Source organism: Cyprinus carpio, chromosome B5 (assembly GCF_018340385.1).
Source record: "Cyprinus carpio isolate SPL01 chromosome B5, ASM1834038v1, whole genome shotgun sequence".
NCBI lineage: Eukaryota > Metazoa > Chordata > Actinopteri > Cypriniformes > Cyprinidae > Cyprinus > Cyprinus carpio.
Window position 1 is genome coordinate 34,700,074 of NC_056601.1, and position 25,876 is coordinate 34,725,949.

General features: G+C 36.9%; 1 protein-coding gene across 2 annotated transcripts; it reads right to left on the bottom strand.

The window, feature by feature from the left end:
- Nucleotides 1-633: 633 nt before the first annotated feature.
- Nucleotides 634-23,419, bottom strand: tmie (transmembrane inner ear). 2 transcript variants are annotated; one of them, XM_042723287.1, is made up of 4 exons: nt 23,090-23,419; nt 16,729-16,846; nt 15,936-16,083; nt 634-1,247 (listed from the first exon to the last, which is right to left on the bottom strand). In XM_042723287.1, the coding sequence occupies exons 1-4, from the start codon at nt 23,234-23,236 to the stop codon at nt 923-925; spliced, it is 738 nt and encodes a 245-aa protein (XP_042579221.1). In that variant the 5' UTR covers nt 23,237-23,419; the 3' UTR covers nt 634-922. The 2 variants fall into 2 exon arrangements, with proteins under 2 accessions (XP_042579221.1, XP_042579222.1); XM_042723288.1 differs by lacking the exon at nt 634-1,247 and adding an exon at nt 13,668-14,264 and having other exon boundaries at nt 15,934-16,083.
- Between the last annotated feature and the right edge of the window lie 2,457 nt (nt 23,420-25,876).

Below are 25,876 nucleotides of genomic sequence, written 5' to 3' on the forward strand. Positions count from 1 at the left end.
ATGCTGCTTTTTTTGTTACTCCATGTATATATGTCAATATTGTGTTTACAGATAACACGAAAATGTCCACACAGTTATGAGCTAAATGTTCCTCTGCATATGTTTTAGACTGTAATACTGATATGGAAAGGAATGATTTTATATGCTGGCAGTTTTTTCAAGTTTTTTTTTTTTTTTTTTTTTCATATTTCAAGCAATTTGTGTTTGCTACTCAATAAATTCAAACCATTTCTCAACAAAATAAACTTTAGCAAAATATATACAGTACATTCTGCTTTTCTTGAATTTGAACTTGAATTTGAGCAACATTTCAATCATGTTTTACCATTAAATGTAATCTATTATTTTCAGTTGTATTATTTATAAAATGTCATCTATTTTTTGCACTTTTCATGCCTTGCTACTCAATAACATTGAGCCTGTTGGTTTTAGATAATAACAGGGATCGATTTGAAAATAACTGCTTGAATGATATTGAGGTTTCATGACAGATCAATCAGTCAAGAAATTGATCTTATTTTACTGCTTTGAATATCTCTGCTTTACTCATGTGCATATTTTTATTACATCCCATCATTCTTCATGTGCTCGGTAGAAGTGTTTTTGACACACTGCAACAAAAAATGAATATTCTTTCTGCAAAAATCTGAATTTCTGTTGTTGTTGATGTTGTTTGATACATTAATGCAAACTAACTTTTCTATGTACACCAGTGTTGTATATTTTAGTGCTGATCATGTGTATCATGTGAATAATAAATGAAAATGTATAATTAACAGAGAATCATTTATTGTCAATATTTACAATTTACAATAAAATAAATATGCTGTAAATGTGCTTTTATAAATTTTCTTACAAAAAAATTATAAAATAAAAAATGGCTAATGAAAGTTTAGCACACACCATTAAGGTGACTAAATGTTCACTTCTTTGCAGGCTTCTTGGCACCGCCCTTTGCTCCGCCTCCTTTCCCTCCTTTTTCTTCTCCTTTCTCTCCCCCTTTCTCTCCACCTCCCTTTTTACCTTTCCCTCCATCCGATGCCTCTTTCTTCGATGCTTCTTTCTCCCCCTTTTCCCCTTTCTTCTTTGTGGTTTCCTCCTTCTCTTCTCCCTTCCCTTCTTTTCCTTCTTTTGCACCCTTGCCTTCCTTTTTTGCCTTCTTTTTTCTTTCTTCTTTCGTTCCCTTCTCAGCATCAACCTTGCCCGCAACGGTTGGCACCTCCTCCTTCTTCTCAGGCTTAGCCGCAAACCAAAGAAGAAAGAAAGAAAGATCAGGATTCTGTCAACAGTACTGATATATTTCATGAAATATGGGAACGCTTTAGTTAAAGACCAGTTTTCATTATTAACTAGTTGCTTATTAGCATGCATATTATATTGGCTGTTTATTAATACTTACAAAGCGCAAATGAATGCCTTATTCTGCAAGACTATTCCTTAAACCCACACCATATCTAAATTTTAACAACTGCATTATACCAAAAAGCAGCAGATTAGGAGTTCAATGAGGTAAAAGTCATAGTTAATGGTGAGAACTGCCCTTCATTGTCCTACGATGTAAAAATCTTACATTACTTGTGTGTGAAGCAATGTTACGCTCCTACATTTTTGTGATATAAAATTAGCTACAAAAGTCAAATTATTTTTGTGTGTATTTTTAATAGGCGGTTTAGCTATGTTTTTCTTTTAACATGCTCTATAGACTATAAATAGATTGTGTTTCTGGCCTAATCAGAAATACACAAGCGAAACCCAGAGCAACAACAGGACGATTTTATAGCACTTACAGTATTTTCAAAACCATACAATCAGCTTTCTTCAGCCTTTTATACTATCTATGTGCTAACATTGATCTATATTACAAAAGTGTGACGATTCCGTAAATGCATTTTCAGATTTTTAACAAAGCCTTTTCTCACTTTGGTTTGAGAGGCTTGAGATTGTCTTGAATCGTTCTGTGGCTGCTCTGAATTCCATCAAACATTTTTATGGGGAAATGTTCCAACTGTAATATTTTCCCTCCCGCACGTTCACCCTATGCACACAATCCCAGCGCATTCCTGCTCCGAGGGGCCATTCTTACCAGATGATTGATATCGGGACGCGTACAAGCTCTGTGAGACACACATGTTGCTTTCAAAAGAATAATATTTTTGTAATGTTTAATAGCATGCATTTATAATTGGACCAACATGATAGAATCCATGTTAGACAATAAAAGGATGTGCAACCCAAAACTTGAGCTAAAGTAACTCAACAAATGAATAAAATACTGTATGTTTTAATAAGCAATTGTTATGCAGGAGTTTGTCACATTTAAACATGTTGGCTTCAAAGTGTTTCTTCAGGTGGAAAAAAATGTTTATATATTTCCAAACACAGAGCAAAAGCAATTTGAAAGCTTACATTCGCTTTTAAAATGTCTATTCTGTCTGTCACGAAGGTGTAGAAATGCAATGCGATGTGTCATCGCATATGAAAACTGTGTAATTTGCAGTTGACACAGATTTTCCATTCATTCAGCAGCTATTAGCACAGCAGTCACCCAGAACAAAACAATAAATCCCACAGTTCATGTCTTAAAAATAAAACGTATCTGAGCATGAAAGAGCAGTGAAAGGCATGGAAAATATTGCATCTCTTTACAGTGTTATTTGCATAATTTATTCCTGATGATTCTTGATTATTTACACCACATTGTGGGGATTTGGGTTTGTTCCTTGCAGTCGTATGGATTCTGTAGATTTGGATTACAGCACACAAATAAAATTGATTCCTTTTTTAATTATGTTGAGTTTTTTGGTATATTTTATGGTTCTATTGTCAGTCACAGCATGTCAAAGAAAAACTCCTTTTGTGTCCCATGGGCCACGGCAAACAAAGCAAATATTACATGATGTTAATGTTATTCATTTTAAGGGTTTAAAGTGTAGTCATGTTTAACATAATGTACTTTATTCTTCAAAACGAGCTGGCAGCAGAAATCACACAGAACAGAACAAAATGTTATTATTTCACATTAAGTAAACTAGTAAACAATTTAATAATGCAATTGAAAACATAAGACCATTGATATGAAAACTAAAAACATCAATAATAATAAAATTAATGCCGCCATTTCAACATTCATAAGTATTCATTTTAAGGTGTCATCAATACATCAGTTTTTATACAATTAAATGTTGAAAATACGTAAGTATTTGTATGTTTAGATGCTGTAAATACATCAGTATTCCATGTTTTAGTGTCTGGAAAAAATGTAAGTAAATGTACATTTTGTAGAACCAAATACGAATTATCATGAGATCACGTTGGCCTGTAAGAGTATGCATTTACATCCCTCCACTCACCCTGTTCACGCAGACATGAGCGCTTTCCATTACACTATTGCAAACCAAGCGAGAATGGAAGGCATTATAATTATAACATTATTATATAATGTTTTCTCACCCTGAATGAGACATGAGATAATCTGACAGATTCTCTCATCGTGTCGCTGGTTAGCCTCTGATTCATGTGTTTTGAGGCGTGGTTTTGGAGAGTGATTTGCAGAGAGGGTGGGATCTTATGCTTTCAAAGTTAGCTTGCTCTTGATAGCTTCTCTGAAATCACCTAGCTTTCATATACAGTATAATTAATCAATTAGAGTGGGAATGTGCATTGCTGTATTCAATTCAATTCAAGTTTATTTGTATAGCGCTTTTTACGATACAAATCATTGCAAAGCAACTTTACAGAAAATTAAGTTTCTACAATATTTAGAAGTAGCTTATAAGTGATGACTGTCAGTTTATGTGCATACAGCAGAAATGTTTGGAAAAATCAATAAAAGATGTAAACAAACAGACGATGAACACTATTAACAGCAATTATGCAATCAAACTTATAGCAAAATGTGGTAGTTCTGTATGTTGTCTCAGGGTTAGCATCATCTGAGGTCCTCTGAGGGGTTGGCATATATGTGTCAGTCCATTTTGAAATGTTGCCTTGTGAAAGTGAACTGAAAATTAAAATGCAACATTGTTATAATTATGGTGAAGTGGATTTACTTACTGTTGAGTTAACAAAAGTTATCATGTGCATTGTAATGTTTAAAGTAGATATCATAACAAATGTCACCAGACTTGGAAGATTTTAAAATGAGCAGTTCTTCATAAATTTGTACAACCTTACCTTCCTGCTGTGGAAGTACAAGTGAAATGTGGCTCAGTGGTAGAGCATTTCGATTCCCAGGGAACACATGTTAGGTAAAAAATGTTAGCCTGAATGCACTGTAAGTTGCTTTGGATAAAATTGTGTGCCTAAATGCATGAATTTGAATTTGAAATGCAGAAGATAATGAGCACTGCAAGTGCTAAAAAGTGGCAGAGCTACATAAGCACATCTATAGCATTAAACAACAAACTAAAAGAAAATGTATTTGAAAAAAGAACACTTGAACATACATCTTGTTTGGAACAAAGCAAACAATCCATAAGTCTGAAAATGCCTTCAGTTTACAAATAAAGTACTGTATTTTGTAGCAGAAGTAGGGAATGTATAAGGTGCTATAAACAAAACGGTTAAAACTGTTTCATAAAAGCAGGAAGGCACTCAAAGCCTCACCATATTCTACAAATATTCATGGCTAAAGGTGTTGCATTCACTTTGCTGCAAGTATTGCTGAACATTCACAATTTAGTTCAGTCTTTTATACTTTACTTAACAAGGGGCATATAAATTATTTGGGAAAACATTTTAGTAAAAAAGTGCAGGTGTCCAACAATATAATAACGGTTCTTACACGCTTACTCTAAACACATTTTCATGCACCTACAGTTTTTTCAGTTGATAACATTTTGCACAATCTAAATGGATTCCATGGCTCCTATATCTTCCATTTACTATGAAATAACGTCCAACCTGCGTGGGGCAGACATCCGTGAGGTTAATGATTTGGCCTCCGAGCTGAAAGGTCAGAGATTGAATCTCAGGGTTAGTAAGGAGTGTGAGTGAGGCCGGTCTTGGAGAATTACCGAGACGACTCTTTGTCTCTGCTCCTCAGTTCCTTCCAGCGGTTCTGGACCTGAAACCGGTCATGCTCTGGGTAATTCATTAAAAGTGTGGAAGGTAAACATGGATAATGAAATACTTTTGCAAACACTCCTGCGAACATAGATGTTTTCAAACTGATATTAATGCACAGTTTTGTGACAACCATCTACTGCTTAGATACCAAGAACAAGCCTGACAAGTGAGAAAAACCAACTAAAATAAACATTTATACTGCTGAACTGTTTGATTTTTTTTTTTCATACTCAATGGAAACACAAACCCAAACCAACAGGGTTGACTTTCAAAAACTCCACAGTTATGAATTAGTCTTAGGTTTTAAGATGATGTAATGATTATTATATCAAAATAATAATAATAATAATAATAATAATAATAATTTAGTTGGATATAGTTACTTATAGTTACTAGAAACATTGACATAGCACTCTCGTAAACGTCAATCGTTTCACTAAATATTTGCTAATAAATAAATAATTATTACCCTTTGATCCATCCGTTTTCAAATCCACATCATTTGAATATCACAATATTAATGTCTGTCAAAAAAAAAATAACGTGCAAAACACATGGTAGTATTTATGGGAAGCATAGGTACAGCGAGTGCATGCATTACCTGGAAAACCCACACTACCAGATGTTTTGACTACCTCATCGCTTTCCAAAAAGAAGGAGAATTTTGCGGCCTGAATGGCTTCAGCATGTTGTCTGTATGTCATGTACATAATACATAATGCACAAGAGTATAAATTTGGGAGCACAAATCCTCTCTAATTAAGAAAAAGCACCAATGAAATTTTAGCTAGTGGATTTTGCATGCTCAGCCACTCCCTGTGCACATGGGTATAAATAGGCGACAGCTGCATCCACTCATCAGATTTTTGCTTCGGAGCCGAGTGAATGAACACAGTTAGAGATTCAACAAGCAAATTCTCTCTGCTGCTTGCTGCTGGAAGAAGGGGCTGTTCTGGGTGGTGTTATGGCACAATCAGCGGTGTCCCTGTTAATTCAGCGATTCCCCTGGGTGCTTCATCTAAAAGAGCAGTTTCTGATCGAGGACGGCTCGCGTCTTTTTAAAGACATCATTCCATCCGTGTCCTCTTGGTTGCGGTCGTTTCCTATCCTCTGTTGACAGCCACGGTCGTTGTCTTCAGTGTCTGGGCATCCAGGTTGCTGAAGCTGCATTTGTGGATGGTTTATGCGTTCACTGTGACCGTATAACCATGGCAGCGCTGTGATCGCTCCTCTCTCTCCTCACGGGGATCGGAGAGGCTCCCTGTGTCACTACCCATGCTGGCTTCTCTGCCAGGAGCAGAGAACCATCAGCTAGTGCTCTGGGCGATCTCTCCACCGGGACAGTCCCCGCGGACCTCTCACTCCTCCCGCAGCAGCTGTTCTGTGCGGCTCCCTGGTGATTCTGCTGTGCTGTCCTCACACCATGCCTAGCGTTTCATTCGGTTTGTCGATAGAGGATCAGATGTCTCAGATGTCAGAGATGATCCTCTGAGGATGAAGATTCAGCAGGGCTGCAACCCTCAGATGTTGTTACCACCGCCAAATCAGACCCAGTGTTGATGGCCATGCTTTCCCGGGCCACCGTGAGCATCGGGCTGGAGCACACCTCCCAGTCCTGAGCCCTTGCGGCAGGATGATTGGTTCCTCGACATGGGCGGTGGCTCGTGACCATGCCCTGCCCTGGTTCCTTTCTTCCCGGATGTGCATGAGCAGCTGATGAAGGTCATGGATGGCCCATTTTTTCGGCTGGAAATGCGGTGCTTTCTGGGCCATCTAGCATGACTTCTCACCGCTGCTTCACTGTGGGTATGTCGATTGTCCCTTTGATACCATTTACACGTAGTTTGGAAGCATGGCTCATGCTGCCCAACCCATCTTTCAGAGGCAGGACAGTGGTACCACTGAAACACTTTCAGAGGCTCCTGGGGCATATGGCATCCACAGCCACAATCACACCACTCGGATTGCTGCATACGAGACCACTTCAGCACTGGTTACACTCCAGAGTCCTGAGATGGACGTGGCACCACGGTACACTTCGTGTGACCTCAACATGTTGCCACTCATTCAGCCCCTGGACAGACCTTGTCTTTCTACGGGCTAGAGTGCCCTTAGAACAAGTGTCTCGGCATGCCTCCAGTGCAGGCTGGTGCCTTACATGCAACGGGCAGGCAGCCTCTGGGTTCTGGACAGGGCCTCGACTGCTTTGACACATCAACTGCTTCAAGTTGCTGGCAGTGCTACTAGCGTTGCGGCGGTTCCGGCTGCTGCTGCTTGGCAAGCATGTGTTGGTCCGCACAGACACCACTGCGACCGTTTCGTACATCAACTGGCAGGGTTGTCTACAATCACATTGCATGTCACAATTTGCCCGCCATATCGTCCTCTGGAGTCAGATGTGGCGCAAGTCGCTGCATGCAGTCCACATCCTGGGTGAGCGCTAATGTGCAGCCGATGCACTCTCACAGCAGCTCACGTTTCTGAGGGGTGCCAGAAGGTTAAATTCTCCTAGGCCACCCCTGGTGCCCTCCAGGGATCTCCCTGCCATCCTGGCTGGCTTTCAATGGGATCCCTTTGAGCCACTATACTCAGATGAGCTTAATTCCATCTGCTAACCAATCCCGAGGTGAGCCGTGGCCCCTGGGGGTGTGGGCTCACACCACACAGAGTGTTGCCTCTTGCTATGTGTTGGTGCATGGCACCTCTCTGGCAGACATCTGTAGATCTGCAGGCTAGGCAACACCGAACACCTTCGCAAGAGTTTACAGTCTCCACATTGAACCAGTTTCTTCCTGTGCGTTGGGTAACAGATAAGTAGTGGGAAGAGCAGGCCAGTGTCGTGCTTGTATTGGTGTTAGCTTGCACGGGTCTCTGGTCAGCCCCTGTACTGGGCTAGGTGTCCATATGGCTTGATTCCCTTCGGACAATCCCGTATGTGTATTTTTCCATGGTAAGGTTTCCCTCTCGGTGAACCTGTGTCTTCCCTTTGACAGACCATTCTGTCAGTCTATGCTGGCAGTCATTCCATCCCTACCTGCCTCAGAGTCCCATTCCATATGTAGTACTGCCCCAGGCTTGGGTCAGTCCATATCAGTGTCTCCACATGGTACCTTCCTATGGGTAGGATGTGGCCTTTGTAGCGCCCTTCTCTGGAAGGCTTGCTTCCCCATAGTTACTGCCAAACTGTAACAACAAATAGGAAAGATTTGAAGCAATCTTTCAATGAAGGTTCAAATCTCTTCTGTTAGGAAATTTCTGTGGTGAAAGGAACAGCGGCTTGGCTATCACCAGCAGCGATGTACTCACCTTTGGTCCCTGGGGGTACCAAGGTCAGCAATTTTGCGCTTGGGCGGTGGGAAGGTTATGACCTTTGCATAGCATTTGTCAGATCACCAGCAGCGATGTACTCACCTTGACGGGGGTTCAACATTTGGCAATGCCAACAAGGGTTAGAAGGTGAGGCAAGGGTTTATTTATCTAGGTTGTGGTTCATGGACCCCTAAAATGTCGTCATGAAACAACATAATACTAAATAAAAACTCACTAAAACAAAAAACAGAAGTGAAAAAACTCACTAGCCAAATTTCACTGGTGTTTTCTCTTAATCAGAGAGGATTCTGGCTCCCAAGTAAGACCCCTAATGTCGTCATCGACATAACATCTCTGTTCCCTCCATCAGGGAATGAGGGTTACGTACATTACCGAGACATTCTTCAATCACTGAAATTGAATCGGAATGATCAGGGAACAGAGTGAAATACTTCACATGCGTAAAAGAATAAAAACCAATCCAAATGAAAGACCTCACCATGTTAGGAAACATACTTCAACATGTGTTAGTTCCCAATGAAAACAAGAAGTTGTACGTTATTTGATGGACATTTTTTATGCATAAATTATGCATTCTGATTCTGACATTTCTGATTTGAGTTGTTTTATATTTTGACTGATCCTTTTTTTTCATAATTTTGGCCATAGAAAACTGTTAAGTGACATTTACACATTCACTAGTTAAGAATAGTATAAGCAACAACAGGTAAGGATTATGGAAAATTGAAAGCATTTTTCCCCAGCAGGATGCAGTTAAGTGCTCATGGAAGAGGTGACTTTTCAGCTCTTTTGAATATTGTCAGGGATTCAGCTTGACTCTCATATGCTGATGTTATATATTACTGACCTTGAAAGATGATTTTTATCAAATGTAGTTTTATCACTATCTTCGCAGTTGTTTAAAAGATTAAGGCAAATATCAAAGTTTGATAAAATATTGTTATATTTCTTCAATAAAAGATGATAAATTGTTACATTATTGGTTACATTTAATTACCCCGAAGCAGATTTTGATTTGTGTGTGTGTGTCTGTGTGTGTTTAAGCTAAGTAGAATATAATCAAGGCTAATTCTATTGTCCCAAATCAATTAAACTAATTAGTGGATATATTTAAACCAATTTTCAAAAATAAAATGCTTTGTGAATTACACTTAGATGAAAAATGCATGCATTGTAAAATTAAGAGTCATGAAAACCTGAGAGTTTCTCCAAATTTTTGCATTAGGAGCGGCTTTTTTCATAATGCTATGCGAATATGGCCCCTGAAATTCACAGTATGTCTGGAAACACTTTAGATTAGGGAACACTGTTCACTATTAACTAGGTGCTTATTAACATGCATATAACTAGCATATTGGCTGTTTATTAGCACATATTAATGCCTTATTCTGCATGACAATATTTAGATAATTTAACTCTACATTACCTAAAAATAACTACAACAACTACTTTACTTACTATCATTAAGGAGCAAGTTTAGTTAACAGTAAATATTTGTTTGTTGTTGTTTTTTTTTTCTACGAACAAACAACTGTGAAGAGTGTAAATGGAGGTTTTGATCACACATATACCCTTGTGCTTTATAAGCACTAAGACGTACTCTGAACGCAAACCGCACAATCAGGACGCTCCTCTCTGAATGATATTCAAATCACATTTTTTATGGGTGACCTAATTAATCCAGATGTAGCCGCAGTGGAAACCCACTGACATTATTTGCATAGCTGTCTGTGAAAAATGCACGTGTCCACAGAACCAAGCCACAAGTGTGTGATGTATTCCATCCATGAACATAAGGAGCAGGCATTCGTATGGCGCCTGATGAGGGGCTCTTCCTGTGCTAAATGGTCTCCGTGGTATCTGGGAGAGTTCCATTAGAATGTCTTTAGCTCTAATGATGAATATATAATTAAGTCAGGGTTCGTGTGGGTAAGTGCGAGCCTCAGAGGGTTTGTTTGTTTCAAGCATACTGCGTTATCCTTGGCACTGTGTGTGCGTGCAGTTCTCCACACCTCATTCATGTGCGCAGATGGAACGCCAAAGTTGGGTTCCATCTCATGCATATTGCAGTTTTCGGAGACCTGTTGCGCTGTTAAAAATTATCGGCTTTTTACAGTCTGTTAAAGAATGCTTTATCAACCATGATCCTATTGAAATAACGAGGCTACAAATATTCTTCTTTTTGACAGATGATCCATAATGTAACAGTGCCACAGTGGACCAATGCAAAAATTGTGTGCAATGCTTGAGGAGGGCATTTATTTTTATCTTCAGATGTGAAACACCCTATTTGAAGTTTTGTGGCTTTCCATGTCTGTAGTTTAGTATCCTACGAACCCCAAAAAAATTGTTTAGCAAGTATATATAGTCTCTTAACACTTAGAACTTTATCATTCATAACAGTACAAGTTAATTTTTGTACAAGTAAGTTGCAATCTCAACAATGTTGTAAGGAATGTAGAGTATTAGCATTTTCTCATGGCAGAGAAGCTGAATAAGCAGGATGAGATTTATTAAACTGTTGACAAGTTTATAGCTAGCTATGGTAGTATATTAAATAGTACTGTATGTACTAAGGAAATAAAACTTCTTGCATTGCATTAGCCAAGCATTCACATATGCACATTTGTGTAAAGAATGTTTCTGGCATCTGAACCAAAAATATTCATCCACTCAACAATGGCAAAAAACAACAAAATGGTCAAAGACGTATATCTAGTGCATGTTCACATTGGAAAACAACTGAAAAAAGCGTTACAAAATCACTTATTCACATGTACAGCAGCATAGTTTGTAATAGTTTGTAAAATATCCACTTCATCCAGTGCTGTTTCACTACTAGTTTTACTGACTGAACCACCTCAGATTATTCAGTGAGAGCGTGGTCCAAACAAACGTGAATCAGTTCACACTGTTTTGCAATCTGTTTGGCCAATTCACTGGAAAGAAAGAACCGACTTACAAGAATGATTAATTCATGAATGATTGTCATTGCTGGTTCAGTCAACAGACATACAGAACATGCATATAATAATATGCACATAATAATTTCAGGAAAATTATTTTCACAGATCATTCAGAGCTCTCATGATACACACAGCATAGAGCCATACAGCTGAACATATCAATATTCATAACTATGTATTTATTTATTTTATTTTTTTAAATAGGAGACATTAATACTCATGATAAACCAACTTTGTCAGAAAGATAGATAGAGGTTAATTATTTATTCAGGGAAAAAGGGCATAGACAGACACAGAATAGTAACAATTAAGTTTAGGGACCAATTCTCACTATCAACAAGTTTCTTATTAACATGCATATGACTAGCATATTGGCTGTTTATTAGTATTTACAGAGCACTTCTTCTGCATTACCATATTTTACATTCTTAATCCTTCCCAAACCCAAACTTACCAACTACCTTACTAACTATTAATAAGCAGAAAATTAGGAGTTAATGAGAACAAAAGTCAAAGTTAATAATTAGTAATAGTGAGAATTGGACCTTAAGATAAAGTGTGACCCATAGGATTATGTAAAGTCAACATGAAACAGAATTCACAACCCATTTCTGTGTCTGGAAAAACAATGTGCGCTTGTTTTATAAACAATGCATCAAAAGACATTTTCAGAAAAAGATACATTAACACTGACATGTGAGAGTTTTTACAAGTGTGTCATCCAAAATATAGTGCAACTTAAAACTGTGATTAATAGTGTGATTTTTGCTGAAAAACGAGACTGTCACATATTAATATTATTTACTGGAGATGTACTCAGATATTATGAGCGGTTACAAAGCTGCCTAGTGATACAAGCAAGACTAACTCTTATTTTCTTACATGGTTTCAATAATACCTCAAATGTTCACTTTCTGAATGTCAAGAGAATTCATGAGTTTATTTGTCTAAGAAACCTTTTTTTTTTAATAAGTGGGTTATGCTTTATGTATTCTTATGCTGCAGTTTAGTGGCTGTATAGAGAATGTCATGGACTCCTTCACTTATTACTGCTCAAGATGTGATCTCCTGTATAATTCAGGTTGCATGTTGTTAATTCTGCAGATTTAAGTGCAGTGACAACAAAATAAAATATGTGCCACCAGAAAACAATCAGTCTGTTCTGTGTGTGCAACAACACTATTTTCTGCTTTACAACTGAAATCCGTTCATAATTGCTGAACTTTACAGCATTGACAATGTTATTTTATTTCCTGTTTATTACTGTAAAGCTGCTTTGAACATAAATTATATCATGACAACTCTCTGAGGGTTTGGTATGGTAATGACAATGTTAATGTGTTTGGTCTAAGAGAAATAGATCTGCTACTTTGACTTGCTTTAGGTAAAACTGTGTATGTTATGTACCCTTTAAGACCAATACAAAGAAAGGATTTTTAGAAATCTTGGCCAACTGAAAAGTATGAACATGAAAAGTATGAGCATGTACAGCACTCAATACTTAGTTGGGGTCTCCTTTTGCCTGAATTACTGCAGCAATGCGGCACTGTGTGCAGGTGCCAAGTCCTGTTGGAAAATAAAATCTGCATCTCCATAAAGTTGGTCAGCAGCAGGAAGCATGAAGTGCTCTAAAACTTCCTGGTATACGGCTGCATTGACCTTGGACCTCAGAAAACACAGTGGACCAACACCAGCAGATGACAAGGCACCCCAAACAATCACTGACTGTGGAAACTTTACACTGGACCTCAAGCAACGTGGATTGTGTGCCTCTCCTCTCTTCCTCCAGACTCTGGGACCCTGATTTCCAAAGGAAATGCAAAATTTACTTTCATCAGATCACATAACTTTGGACCACTCAGCAGAAGTCTAGTCCTTTTTGAAGCGAGACGCTTCTGACGCTGTCTGTTGTTCAAGAGTGGCTTGCCACAAGGAATGCGACAGCTGGAACCCATGTCTTGCATACGTCTGTGCGTAGTGGTTCTTGAAGCACTGACTCCAGCTGCAGTCCACTCTTTGTGAATCTCCCCCACATTTTTTTGAATGGGTTTTGTTTCACAATCCTCTCCAGGGTGCGGTTATCCCTATTGCTTGTACACTTTTTTTCTACCGCATCTTTTCCTTCCCTTCGCTTCTCTATTAATGTGCTTGGACACAGAGCTCTGTGAACAGCCAGCCTCTTTTGCAATGACCTTTTGTGTCTTGCCCTCAATGGTCATCTTTTGGACAACTGTCAAGTCAGCAGTCTTCCCCATGATTGTGTAGCCTACAGAACTAGACTGAGAGACCATTTAAAGGCCTTTGCAGGTGTTTTGAGTTAATTAGCTGATTAGAGTGTGGCACCAGGTGTCTTCAATATTGAACTTTTTCACAATATTCTAATTTTCTGAGATACTGAATTTGGGATTTTCCTAAATTATTATCGAAAATCATGCAAAATAAGACCAGAAGAGTGTTTTAGGAAAGTAAATGGGGTCCATTCTGATTCCAGGTTGACTTTGAAAAGACAGAGACAGAGTAGGAAAGATATGTGCTTTTTACTCATTAATTACTGTATATTTTCTAAGATGAATCTAAGGCTGAATTTTGTAAGGATTTGCATATTTCACTTACACCTACTGACAACAGATTCTAATCGCAGGCAAAACAACCTCAAAGACACTGCGAGCAGCATTTTTGACCAGTTTCATCATAAATGGTCTTGATGGTCTTTTCTACACTAAGGCATCCAGGAGTGCAAGCTAAGGACAGGCAGGCAGAAAGAACAGGAGAGTTTGAGCGCATCACTCTAAGTGACTGGACTGGCAGGTTCATCTTCTTCCCTGACCACAGGAAGTTGTCCACTACCACGAGCCTGTACCTGATCAGAGACTGTCTGCAGAGCTGACACTTCCTCAAGAGCTGAGCAAACACACAAGAGACGTGAAAAGAGGGAAAAGAATACAGATAAACAAAGGGAAAGAGTAATAGCACTGGAAAAAGACAGATGACATCAGAGACATCAGCTGAAAGAATAGATTTTAAATGAAATCCAAGAAAATATGGAAGAAATGTTTAAAAAGAAAAATGAGAATTCAGTGACGATGTGTGGCTTTTCTAGATTTCTATCAGGATGGAAATCTGTACAACGTGCCTATGTGACAAGTCAGTACAGAAGAAAAAAAAAACACGGCTCAGGGGTTCTGGAATAAAGAGTTGATTGGCCAGTGATCCAACCGTGACAACTATAATGTACACCAGCGATTTTTTTTTTCTACCAAAAGGACAATACAAGGCAGTAATTTTTTTTCCACAGAATTAGAATTTTTTGGTAAATAAAATGTTTTCATGACTAATTTTCTTAAAGCACTAAATGTCATTTTCCATCATGAAAAAACTATTTTTTGACCTCCTTCTAAGCGTTTGTCTGATTTTGGTGTAAACCAGAACACATGAACAAATTTGATGTAGAGCTCGCCAAAATGGATGTGAGGCTATATCTCCGCATCGCTTTAGCCTATTCAGACCAAACTTGGTGTGTGTTACAATAACCATGACCTGAGGCTACCTGCAAAAATTTACATTTTTGATTAAAACTTCTGAACAGTTTGGCCAAAAATCTTAACTAGTCATTTTAGATTTAGTGCAGCATACAGAGGTCATTCTATACCCAATATCCCCATATCAGCCATTTTGGGCATCAGCCACTTTGAATTTTGTTATAAAATGCTATATTTTACGAATGCATTGTTGCGAAAGTCGGTATGTCTCTTTAGCACCATACGCTGAAGGTATTCAAAACATTTGGGGGAAGTGCCACCTTAGGGTCAAGAATTATAATGACATTTAAAAAAAAAAAAAATGCTAATCGCTTTTGATTAGTTTTGCCAATTGTCATGAAACTGGTCTTGATAGATTCTTTGGAACATGTCAAAAACATCAATGCCAATTATGCCATAATCAGCTGAACTTACTGTCTGCCATTTAGATTTTTTTTTAATCATTTTTTCTAACTACTTTTTTAAAATCCTAGACCATTGCTCCAATTTGTTTGAAAATCAAACCAGATCATCTTCAGACCATGCAAAACGGTTTCAGTTACCACACCAACAAATTTGATGGCATGATGCCACAGTACATCTAAGGCTGTATCTCTGCAAAGCTTTGACATATTTACACCAAACTTTATGTCACCATCACCTCACACTGTTCAGTTTGATAAGAGCCTATTTGACCACCTATTGGTCAAAAGCGATAAACCATTAGATCATATTACTAGTTAATTGTATTCATGAATTTTTAACCATTCAGCTTAAAATAGCCTCTAAATATCTTTAATCATTTTTCCAAATTTTTTTTCAATATTCATTTGTCTGTATAGGTTAATTAACTATTCATATCAGTGTACTGTATGTCTGTATTAATTCATTAACGTAAAATAAATAGTTTATTGTACTGGGAATTTTACACTATGGGATAATGTGAACTTAAAAGACCAAAAATAACAGACAAAATCAAAGAAGATGGTCACAAATCAGACAATAACATGATCAGATTTCTATTATCTGAAAGTAAGCTGTTTATCACTTACCTCCCGGCACCTCTGTGAGTTCGTTGAGGGGGGGCACCGTCTCCAGTGTGTTGGCATACGTTTTTGCTGCTTGTCTTTGTACGTTCCGAGCCTCTATCTCTTTTTTCGTTCGTGGAATTCGACATTTGAAGATGCAGCACAGTGTTATTACTGCGAAATGAGGAAGAAAGCTGTGAAATATTTGTCCTTCACAACAGGCAGCATATCATATCTCTTTGTTCTGTAATTGATATTTTGCTCTGGGGGAATTTCATTAAATCGCTTAATGTGATTCACTACGTGTTAATAATTAAGTGTTTGTTCTGTCATCTATTCAAGTGAATTCTGAATGCAAATATAGGCATAGCTTGGCATTTTAAAGAGGTCACCGATAAATGAAAATTCTGTCATCATTTATTCACACTTATGTCAATAATAATCTTTATAAATAACATGTGAGCTATTTCTTCTGTGGAACACAAAAAGAGGGATTTTGAATAATATACTGGTCACTCTTTTCCATGCAGTTACTGTGAATGGAGACTGGAGTTTTTGAGCTTCAGAAATGATTCTGCATAGGTTTCATTAAAGTTTTAAAACATAGTCTATAAAATTGTGCACTACATCCCAAGTCTTCTGAAGTTAAAGTGCTCTTTTTGTCACTTTGGAGTTTGACAGCCCCAGTGCTCACTTTTATTATATTGAAAAGAGTGGCTAAATATACCTTTTGTGTTCCAAGCATGAAAGAAAGAATATGGGAACAATAGAGTGAAAAACAGTTATAGTAAATGATGGATTTTTCTTTTAGACACTTACTAATTGCTAGGATGAACATGGAGAAAATGCCTACAACCTGCCATAATCGAAGGCCCCAAAACACCACCGTTTCTGAAGTGACTGGATCTGGCTTTTTTGGAGGATCTGTTGGCAGAAGCTGCAGGGATAAAAGAAAAAAATATATATGTTTTTTTTTCTTCTGCATCTCTTGCAATATCTAGGTAATTGCACCTCTGAAATGGCAACAGTAGTGGTGATTAAGAACCACAGTAAGATTTGAAACTACCACTTTCACATGGTGATCACAGTGGAAAGAAGAGAGGCAGAAACGTTTGAAACTGTAAATTGCTTGCAGTACATTTTTAGACAAAAAGATGGGGAAAGTGGAAGCAAGTGGCAAAATAAAAATAGAAAGAGAGAGATTCTAAGCTAGCATCCAGATGCATTTTGCAGGGTCTATGGATATGTATCAGTAGCAACCTGTTTGTGTGTCGCTTCAGGTAAAAAAATATATATATATATATATTTTTTTTTTTTTTTTTTTTTTTTTTTTTACTTAATAATTTAAAATATTTTTGCTATTTTTCTGAGTTTTATATTGTTTATATATTTAATCATGGGGTTTCATGGAATATTTGTCTTTACGAATAAGAGAGGAAATATCTCAAGGTTTTATGGGATGTAAGTTATTGTAAATCAGTCAGATTTATGCTGGTCATAAAAAGTCTGAGCACTGAAAAATATGCAACTTGAAGATTCAATCTAACAATTTTTATTTTTTACAAGTTTGAAATCCCTAAGATTATGGGGATTTATGATATATGAAGTGGGATGGGATTTAAAAATATTTGACATAAATATTTAAACAAACTTGCTGTCTGCACAGCTGTCTTTGCTGCAAGTTGCAGAACAGCAAACAAAAACACTCATTTATAGCATTTGAAATGTTTAACTTGATCAATTACAGACCGATCCTGTGGTCATTATCACTGTCAGGAACTTTCACAAAAACATTACATAGTGATTCTAAACTTTTGAATACTTAACTCCAGCATTGACAGGTTCAGGAGACCTGCAGGCTTCAGGTGTGACAGTAGCTTTAAGGTGAAAATGTGTTGCTTTCGTTTAAATAATTCAGTATTTATGTCATACAATACAAAGCATAGGTGGAAGCTTGGATTCAGGGATTCGGTCAGTGTTGACATGTTGATGTGTTGTCCAAGTTCTTCCACACAGGTTATCACTCCATATCTCATTTGAATCTGCACTCCTAAACTATTATACCTGCAAACAAACTTAATTTCATTTGTCCCCAGTCCCCGGGCCTGAAGGTCAAATTGCACTGCTAATCTGTGAGGTCCTTGATGCAACGCTTTTGACCAAAGAAAGCAGTGCACTGTCTTCATGGGAACTGTATTGTCCACATCAAAATTCATGCGGTTTGTCATACATGTCTTCTTTGTCTTCACATTGTGATTTAAAATGTATCTTCCAGTCTGTCACCTCAAGACGTCTTGGAGACCAGATCCTACAAGTTCTGGTGGTTACAAGCAGATGATGGTCGGTGCTGGATGATGGTCTTGTATGTTGAGATGTCACTTACCAAATCTGCCAAGGAGTTACATGCCCTTTTGACACATGCATATAACTGTATAGTGCACCCATAAACAGATTTAGGTTTGTGAAGGTGGAAAGTAAAACATGAATATAGTGATGCACATGGTGAAGGTTCTGACACCTGTATCGTATCCAGCGTTTGCACAGGGCACACACAATTCTTTTTTTTTATTTTTGTTTCATTTTCCAATGGGGATTTAAAAAGTGTTATAAATCCATGAATCAAAACCAACCAGCAAGAAGGTGAATCAAATCATTATATACTTTTATTTGAGACACAAAATAAGTACGATCATGCAGAACACGTGTTTTATAAGTACTAATAATCAGCCAATATGTTAATAATAGGCATATTAACAAGCAACTAGTTAGTAGTGAGAATTGGTCCCTATACTAAAGTGCTACCTTTAAAACATAAGTTGAAATAACTCAAAATGATGGCTTCAACAAAAGCATGTATCATCTATTAAAAGCTTTGGAGCTCACAGTATAGGTTTGTCTTTAAAGTTTTATAAGTTATTGTTAAAAATGTATTTCCCCATTGAGAAAATAAACAGCATTTTTTTTTTTTTTTTTTTTTCATTTCTGGCACCCAACTGTTCTGCTCTGTTGTGTTCAGGGCTGCGTTTCCCAAAAGCATCCTAACCCTAAGTTGATCATAGCTCCATTGGTGGCAATGGGTCTATGATGTACTTATGATGCTTTTGGGAAACGCAGCCCTGATTGGTTACTGGATGATTACTTACTGAACCAAATCAGTAAAGCCCACCTAAGTCTCTATGATGTTCTGGCCTACAGTGTGTACTGTAAATACACATAATTTCATTGTTGATGTTTATAATTTTATCTTCATGTCTTGTAGTTGCATTTAGCACATTAGAGCTAGCCGATAATGTATTTTGCATTTTGTGATGATACAAATTGAGCTATGCTATTTAGTATAAATCACTCAACAAGAGTATAATGTATGTAAGCGTTAAAGTTGGACATACTTACTAGTTTTCAACTTAATATAAAGAGTCTGATCATTTAAAAAAGTAATAGCATATTTCTCCTGAACAAGCTGCACGGTCTTATTATATGTAAAAGATGCACAAAAATTGTTAAATGTAGGGTAAAGGGTATGTGCAAATCTCTTACCCTGTGTGTCACCAAAAGCAATAGTCATCCTTGCCTTAGCAAAAAAAAAACACTAATTAGTATTGACTTATACCATTAGTATTTAGTATTGACTGATTAGCATGATATTTTTGCTAGATAAAGGGTAACGTTTCCATTAGTGAGGCTGGAGATAGCAGATGTCCCTTGAGCTAAAAGTGAATTACTATTGATGTTTCAGTCTTATTCAATAAACCCTGAGATTTTTACATGGTCGCCTGCTATGGGACATCAATAGCCAGTGTGCTGAAAGCTCATTCAGACATTCATAGCTTGGCACCTGTGCTTCTCTAGTTTACTACACATGCAAGCTAGCACTATAGATGCTTTGTGGATTCAGTGTGTACGTATATACAAAGAATAAGCCCCGAGCACAGATTTAAATGTCTGATCGATAGATCTCAACCAGAGAATGAGGGGAAATCCTTTTTATTTCACACACTGTATAATATCAGCAGAGTACCTCAGGGATTTGTACTGAGCCCGTTCCTGCTGAGAATAAACATCATTGAAGACTGATTGAAATGCCTTATACTTCTCCCTGTATTACTAACCAAGTCCTTTCTGTTCTTCAGATCTGCATGGCCTCTACATTGTTAAACTTAGTAAACTTTATTTTGATTCAGTATTACATACTTTTTTTAGCTAAAACCAAATAGTATAGTTCCAGTCAAGAGGAAACATCTCAAAGGTATTTTACAGTAACATATTCTCTCTCTCACTCTCTCTCTCTCTCTCTCTCTCTCTATATATATATATATATGAAAAATTACTTAAAAAATATACAAATATACAATGAATCTTAGATTACTAACGAGTCTCAGAAGGGACTGTGGTAACTTTTCCAACATGCATAGAACAACCACAACAATCTGGCTGTTCAATTATAGTAGAGAAGTTTCCACAGTTTTTCTTTTACAAAGAATGTATTCTCTTGCACAGTAAACTATGCATGTATTTAAATTGCAGTGATGTCACAATAGTTATAGAATTTACATTAAATATTGTTGGTTAGTTATCATATATGGTGTTTTGAATGATAAAGATTTGGCTGAAATCTAATTAAGTGTAATTTCAAACCCTGGAATTATTAAATAACAACAATAATTATAATGATTAAATTATCACAATTACATGCCACTGCTTTAATCTAATGTACAATACACTAAAATCTGTTTTGTATGATTTATTTCATATGATGTTTAAACGTTGTTCAAAAGTCAGACTATAATTACTCAATAGATTTGTTTAAATTTTTTTTTTTTTTTTACATCTGCGTTCAAGAGAAGTAGCATTGTGGTATCTTACCCATCTTATCCTAATATTTATTTATGTAGTTTAATTTGGTATCTACTCTAAACTTGCCAGTAATTGTGAATTTGTGTTGCTATTTCTGAAATGAAAAAAAAAAATGCACTTAACTGGTCTTCATAGTCTTCTGTTTTTCGGTTTGTAAGTGAAAAAAAAAAAGTATTTGAAAACAACCAAACAAAAAAATATTGTAAAATATCAGCATTTATGCAGAAAAAAACATGACCTGTTAGATGTAAAGATTTTGTTGGGTCATTTAATGTTGCTGACAACCAATCAATCATGAGATGCAATCGGTATTGTGAGTGGCACAGACTGTTTGGAGAGTTCAGCTTGCAGTAGATCACATATTGATATATTTCTTTGTAATGTACTTCATCATGTCCCTTCTCTTCTGTCCTCTAGAGAAATAACATTGACTCGTATTTGATGTACCATCCTTAACAACTCTACAGACAAACAGCAACCGAACACATCAGACACCGTCTGCACATCCATCATGTGCACTGTAAAATGAATTACACTTAGATTCACGTATAGTGTATTGCATAGCATGAAGACAATAAAAACAGAGAATGCATTATTTTCTCATGTTTAGCACTTGTTCACGACATGACCGATATAATTGTGTCTTGCAATACACAGATTCCCTGCAGACGAGAACAAATCCCTATGATCATGGTGTTTTATAGGTGTCTATAAGTATGAATGAACGTCATCCTGTTTTCCAATTTGACTCAATTGCCTGCTGAGTCCACCGGAACATCAAATGTACCCAAACCATATTTGTATTCCTTAAGCTGTTTTATGTTTGAGTTAAACATTGTACCAGCAGAGAAAATTGGAGGCACCTGGATAATTGACCCTTTAATGAGAGTTTAATTAGCAGTGGGAGTAGAAAAACTGTACGTCTGACACCTGCTGTCAAGTTAACTAGGAAGAACCCTGTAGTATTATCAGTTATGAATGTAAATGTCTCCTAAGCTCTTGCCAGCACCTTCAAGAACAACCGATGTTGTATTTGCATGACTGTATTGGCAGAGTCATTTACTGAAGCATGTCTTGTGATTCATCTGCACTGTTTTCTATTTGTTAGTCTATACATATTTGTCAGACGGAAACATATTTGTTTATACATTGTTTCACACCAGAAGTGCCATTTTAAGAGGCCTTGTCAAGATACTGTAAAAGTAGTCCAACAGTTTATTTGGTTTGAACTATTTAACAGACTATTCAAATACACTTTATTTTGATAGTCCATTTTAGACTACTAACTGTAAGTAACTTTGCAACTCCATGTCAACTTGCAGTCATTAGAGTTTTAGTCCCCTGTCTGATTAATGTCTGCTAACACTTAATTTTGATGCTTCCCAACACACATTCAACTGACTATAAGTAACGTATGTGAACTTATTCTACTAAACCTGTCATAACAGTCTACTAATACTCTAATGGCTGCTAGTTGACATGTAGTTGCAAAGTTACTTAAAGTTATTATAATATTTAAGTATGTAACATGGACAACTTAAACTAAAGTGTTACCTCATGGTCTGTTGTTAGTTAATAGAAGTAACTATGTTGTGTTACGCATTTGTTCCTGTGTAGTGGTTCATTAATGAAAGAACAGTATTATAAAGTGTTACCCATACCTCTAAAAGTAAGTAATAGTAACAGCCAGCACTAATAATTCTGCTAGGGGCAGCATTGTCCTTTAGTGACTAATGTCCTTCAGAGTTGAAATTTAAGACAGCCATTATCCAAATCCTCTATTCCAGTAGTTCTTTCAGCAATTTGAGTGAAAAAAGGAAACATAAACTTTTCCTATACACATCGCAAATGTGTTTCTTTACTATATGTCAGTCTTTCTGGATTGACCTTTCATGATACTGAACTCTAATGTCACAGCGCTCAGGCTTCTTAATGCACTGATTATTATCTGGTGGGTTGACATAAATATATGTGTCCTTGGTTCTTTCGATTTACATTTAATTCAGGCAAAGTATTGTCTTCTTGTCTGACAGATGCAACAGAGGGTCCTTGCACTACTGCTCTTACTGTAAATAACGTTTTAATAGCTATATAACTGTACAACAGCGTTTAACTGTCAATAAATGTTTCTGAAACACCATAAGCGCTAACCTAATGGTGTATTTAGAGAAATCTATGGCAGGATGGGATGTGTTTTTAACACTGCCGTTGTTTCAGTGCATTCAGTGCCATAAAAATGAGAAGCGGTTCACGCTCGCCTGTTCAATACAAAGAGAGTCACAACAACGGTGCAGTTTAGGGGCTGTAAAATCTAAGCAGCTCTTACCTCGGGGTCTGGTATCTGTGCAGCGGCGTTGAAGACGTGGTGTGAGATCAACACAGCTGTCACGCTCATCAGCAATGGGACGAGGGTAGGCGGTTGATACCTAGGCCCCTCCATCGCCATTTTCTCTCTTCTTCTCCCACGTCTCATCCCTCCCCCTGCTGCTTCTTTCTGCCCAGAAAACTGCGCAGGACCACACTGGTGCAGGTGACTGATAGAGGTTCAGCGTGAAACGGCCACCAGCTCCCCTACATGAATGCTGCTCTGATCTCTTGCTGTCCTAATGCCTCCAAACAGAGACACTACGCTCGCTGCATGAGCCCGGCCCAAAGAGCCAGCCGCTCTGCTAAGGGCCATTAATTAATTAATAGCCCCGGTGTCATTTACAGCCCTGCTGCCTGGTGCACGGAGAGGTTACAAGAGTCGTGGGGGGAAGGGAGTTACACGGAAAGAGGATCAGAGGAAGTTGTTCCACTGAGATAAGGACAATTTACTCACAGCAAAAGTTTAATGGAAAAGTTTTTTTTCTCAACAGGTTCATTGGAAAATCATGCCTCTTCATACATTTTTGCAAAAACTGCCTATACATACAATTCAGTGTAGTTTCCAGCTGAAAAGAACTCTAGTGGAAGTAAAATACCCACAAAGTTATTTTAGCATGGCTTCCTGCACAATACATATGGCAAAAATACATTTTTCTGGCCGAAATATATTTTAAACTATATATTTTAAAATATATGTTGAAAACAGTAAAGCTCAATGAAATATATTTTTCAAATTTATATAATATATTTTAAAAACATATTATACATTATTATAGTTATATAATATATCTAGTCTCAAACTTAATTTACCATAATTAAAAATGTATTCCAGGGGCAAAAAATAAATGAATAAATAAAAATACAAAATGTAAATGTGGATTAAAACAATGATTTGATTTGATTAAGTATGTATATATATGTGTTTGTGTGTGTGTGTGTGTGTGTAATGTATATGTATACATGTATAGTTCTAAAATATATATTTTTTTAAAATATAAACAAAAATATATTGGCAGAAAATATATTTACGTAAATATATTTAAAGGTTTTGAAACTAATTTTAGCAAATATATGAATAAAAATGGCCATTTTTGTATTTTTTGTTATATATTTAAAAATATTTTTGATTTATTTGTAGTTTTTTGACGTATGGAAATATTATGTTCTGAACTCAAAACACTTTTATAGTGATGATTTGTACACTATAATGTATTTTGTTGTTTGCATCACATACTGTATCTTGCTTCATAAAGTGGGATTTTTATAAACTATCAGGGTCGGTTTTAGGTTGTATGTTATTTTTAAATGCAATATAGTATTAATCATTTAATTTCCGAACTGCAATGATACATACAACAACCAGTGCAAACAAACATTCATTTTATTCACATCGTTGCTTGTTTAGAATGTAACGCAAGGAAAGCTCAGATGAAACCTGATGATAGTAATGACCAGTTGTGTAAGTAGTTCTGCAAGCCTCCTGACTCAGAATAAAGGCGGTGACACACCAAGCCGACCGATCTCACTGCAACGACTACAGCCAACGGCCAATTAGCACGTTCATCCTGCACCTGCATGAGAGGAAATAGCTTTCACAGCAGGTGGCAGCAGTCAGTATTCATCATTTAAAAAGAGAAACCAGAACTAGGACTGTAGATAAACCATAATCAAAGCAGTGCTTGCTTACCATTTTAAATATGAATCATGTTGAACACTTTCTTCGATATGGAAATATGCAGGTATTGGATAGGATGAAGATGTAAAATTTAACCATAGATGTGGCTCAATTGAAATTGTGTTCTGTGCATTTAACACACACACACAAAAAATATAGAGTGAAATGCTTAGTATGTTTACCGGTGTCATGCAGTCAGCTCTTGAGAAAAGGCCCGACACAAATCACGACGGCACAAGATTCAAAAGTTAAGCTTTATTTCACCCTTTCAATCAAAATCGTATGCGTTTATGCATTAGTATATAACTTAAAAACACACCTGATTCACTCAGAAATCATTCCTGTCTGACAGAAAGTAAAAGCCACTGTGATTGTCAGTGACAGCTGCTCAACTGAATTTCATCTTTTTCTGTACACAGAGCTCTTGAACCACACAGAAACAGAAAAACATTAGCTGATTTAGTTTACAATTCTTCAAAAGTGTGAGAGTATTGTGACTTGATTCATACTTCATGTTTCTATTATAAGCCTCATATTTTTATGCAATGCCTAAATCACTGGGTACAGCACCGGATATGACTCATCTTGTAATTTCTTTCTGTGCTAAAGCTGTACAGTTCAACCATATTTTACCATTTATTTCCACTTATACACAACTATTTACCAAAAACAGTATATAAAATGAGCTTCTGATGTGAACACAATCATTGAAAGACACGTGTGTGTGTGTGTGTGTGTGTGTGTGTGTGTGTGTGTGTGTGTGTGTGTGTGTGTGTGTGTGTGTGTGTGTGTGTGTGTGTGTGTGTGTGTGTGTGTGTGTGTGTGCGTGTGTGTGTGTGTGTGAGAGAGAGAGAGAGAGAGAGAGAGAGATTTGTAGTTAACCTGTAAAAATTAAGTCTGAAGAGTTGCAGCAGTAAATCAAAAGCAGCCTTTCCAAAAACGTAAATATTTATAATATTCCATTTATAATATTTCAGCTGGTCAAAACACTCTCAAACATTCTATTCCAGGTTAATACAACTGAGGTTTCTGGTATTCTGAATATATCTTTGTTTCTGTGGACTTATAACC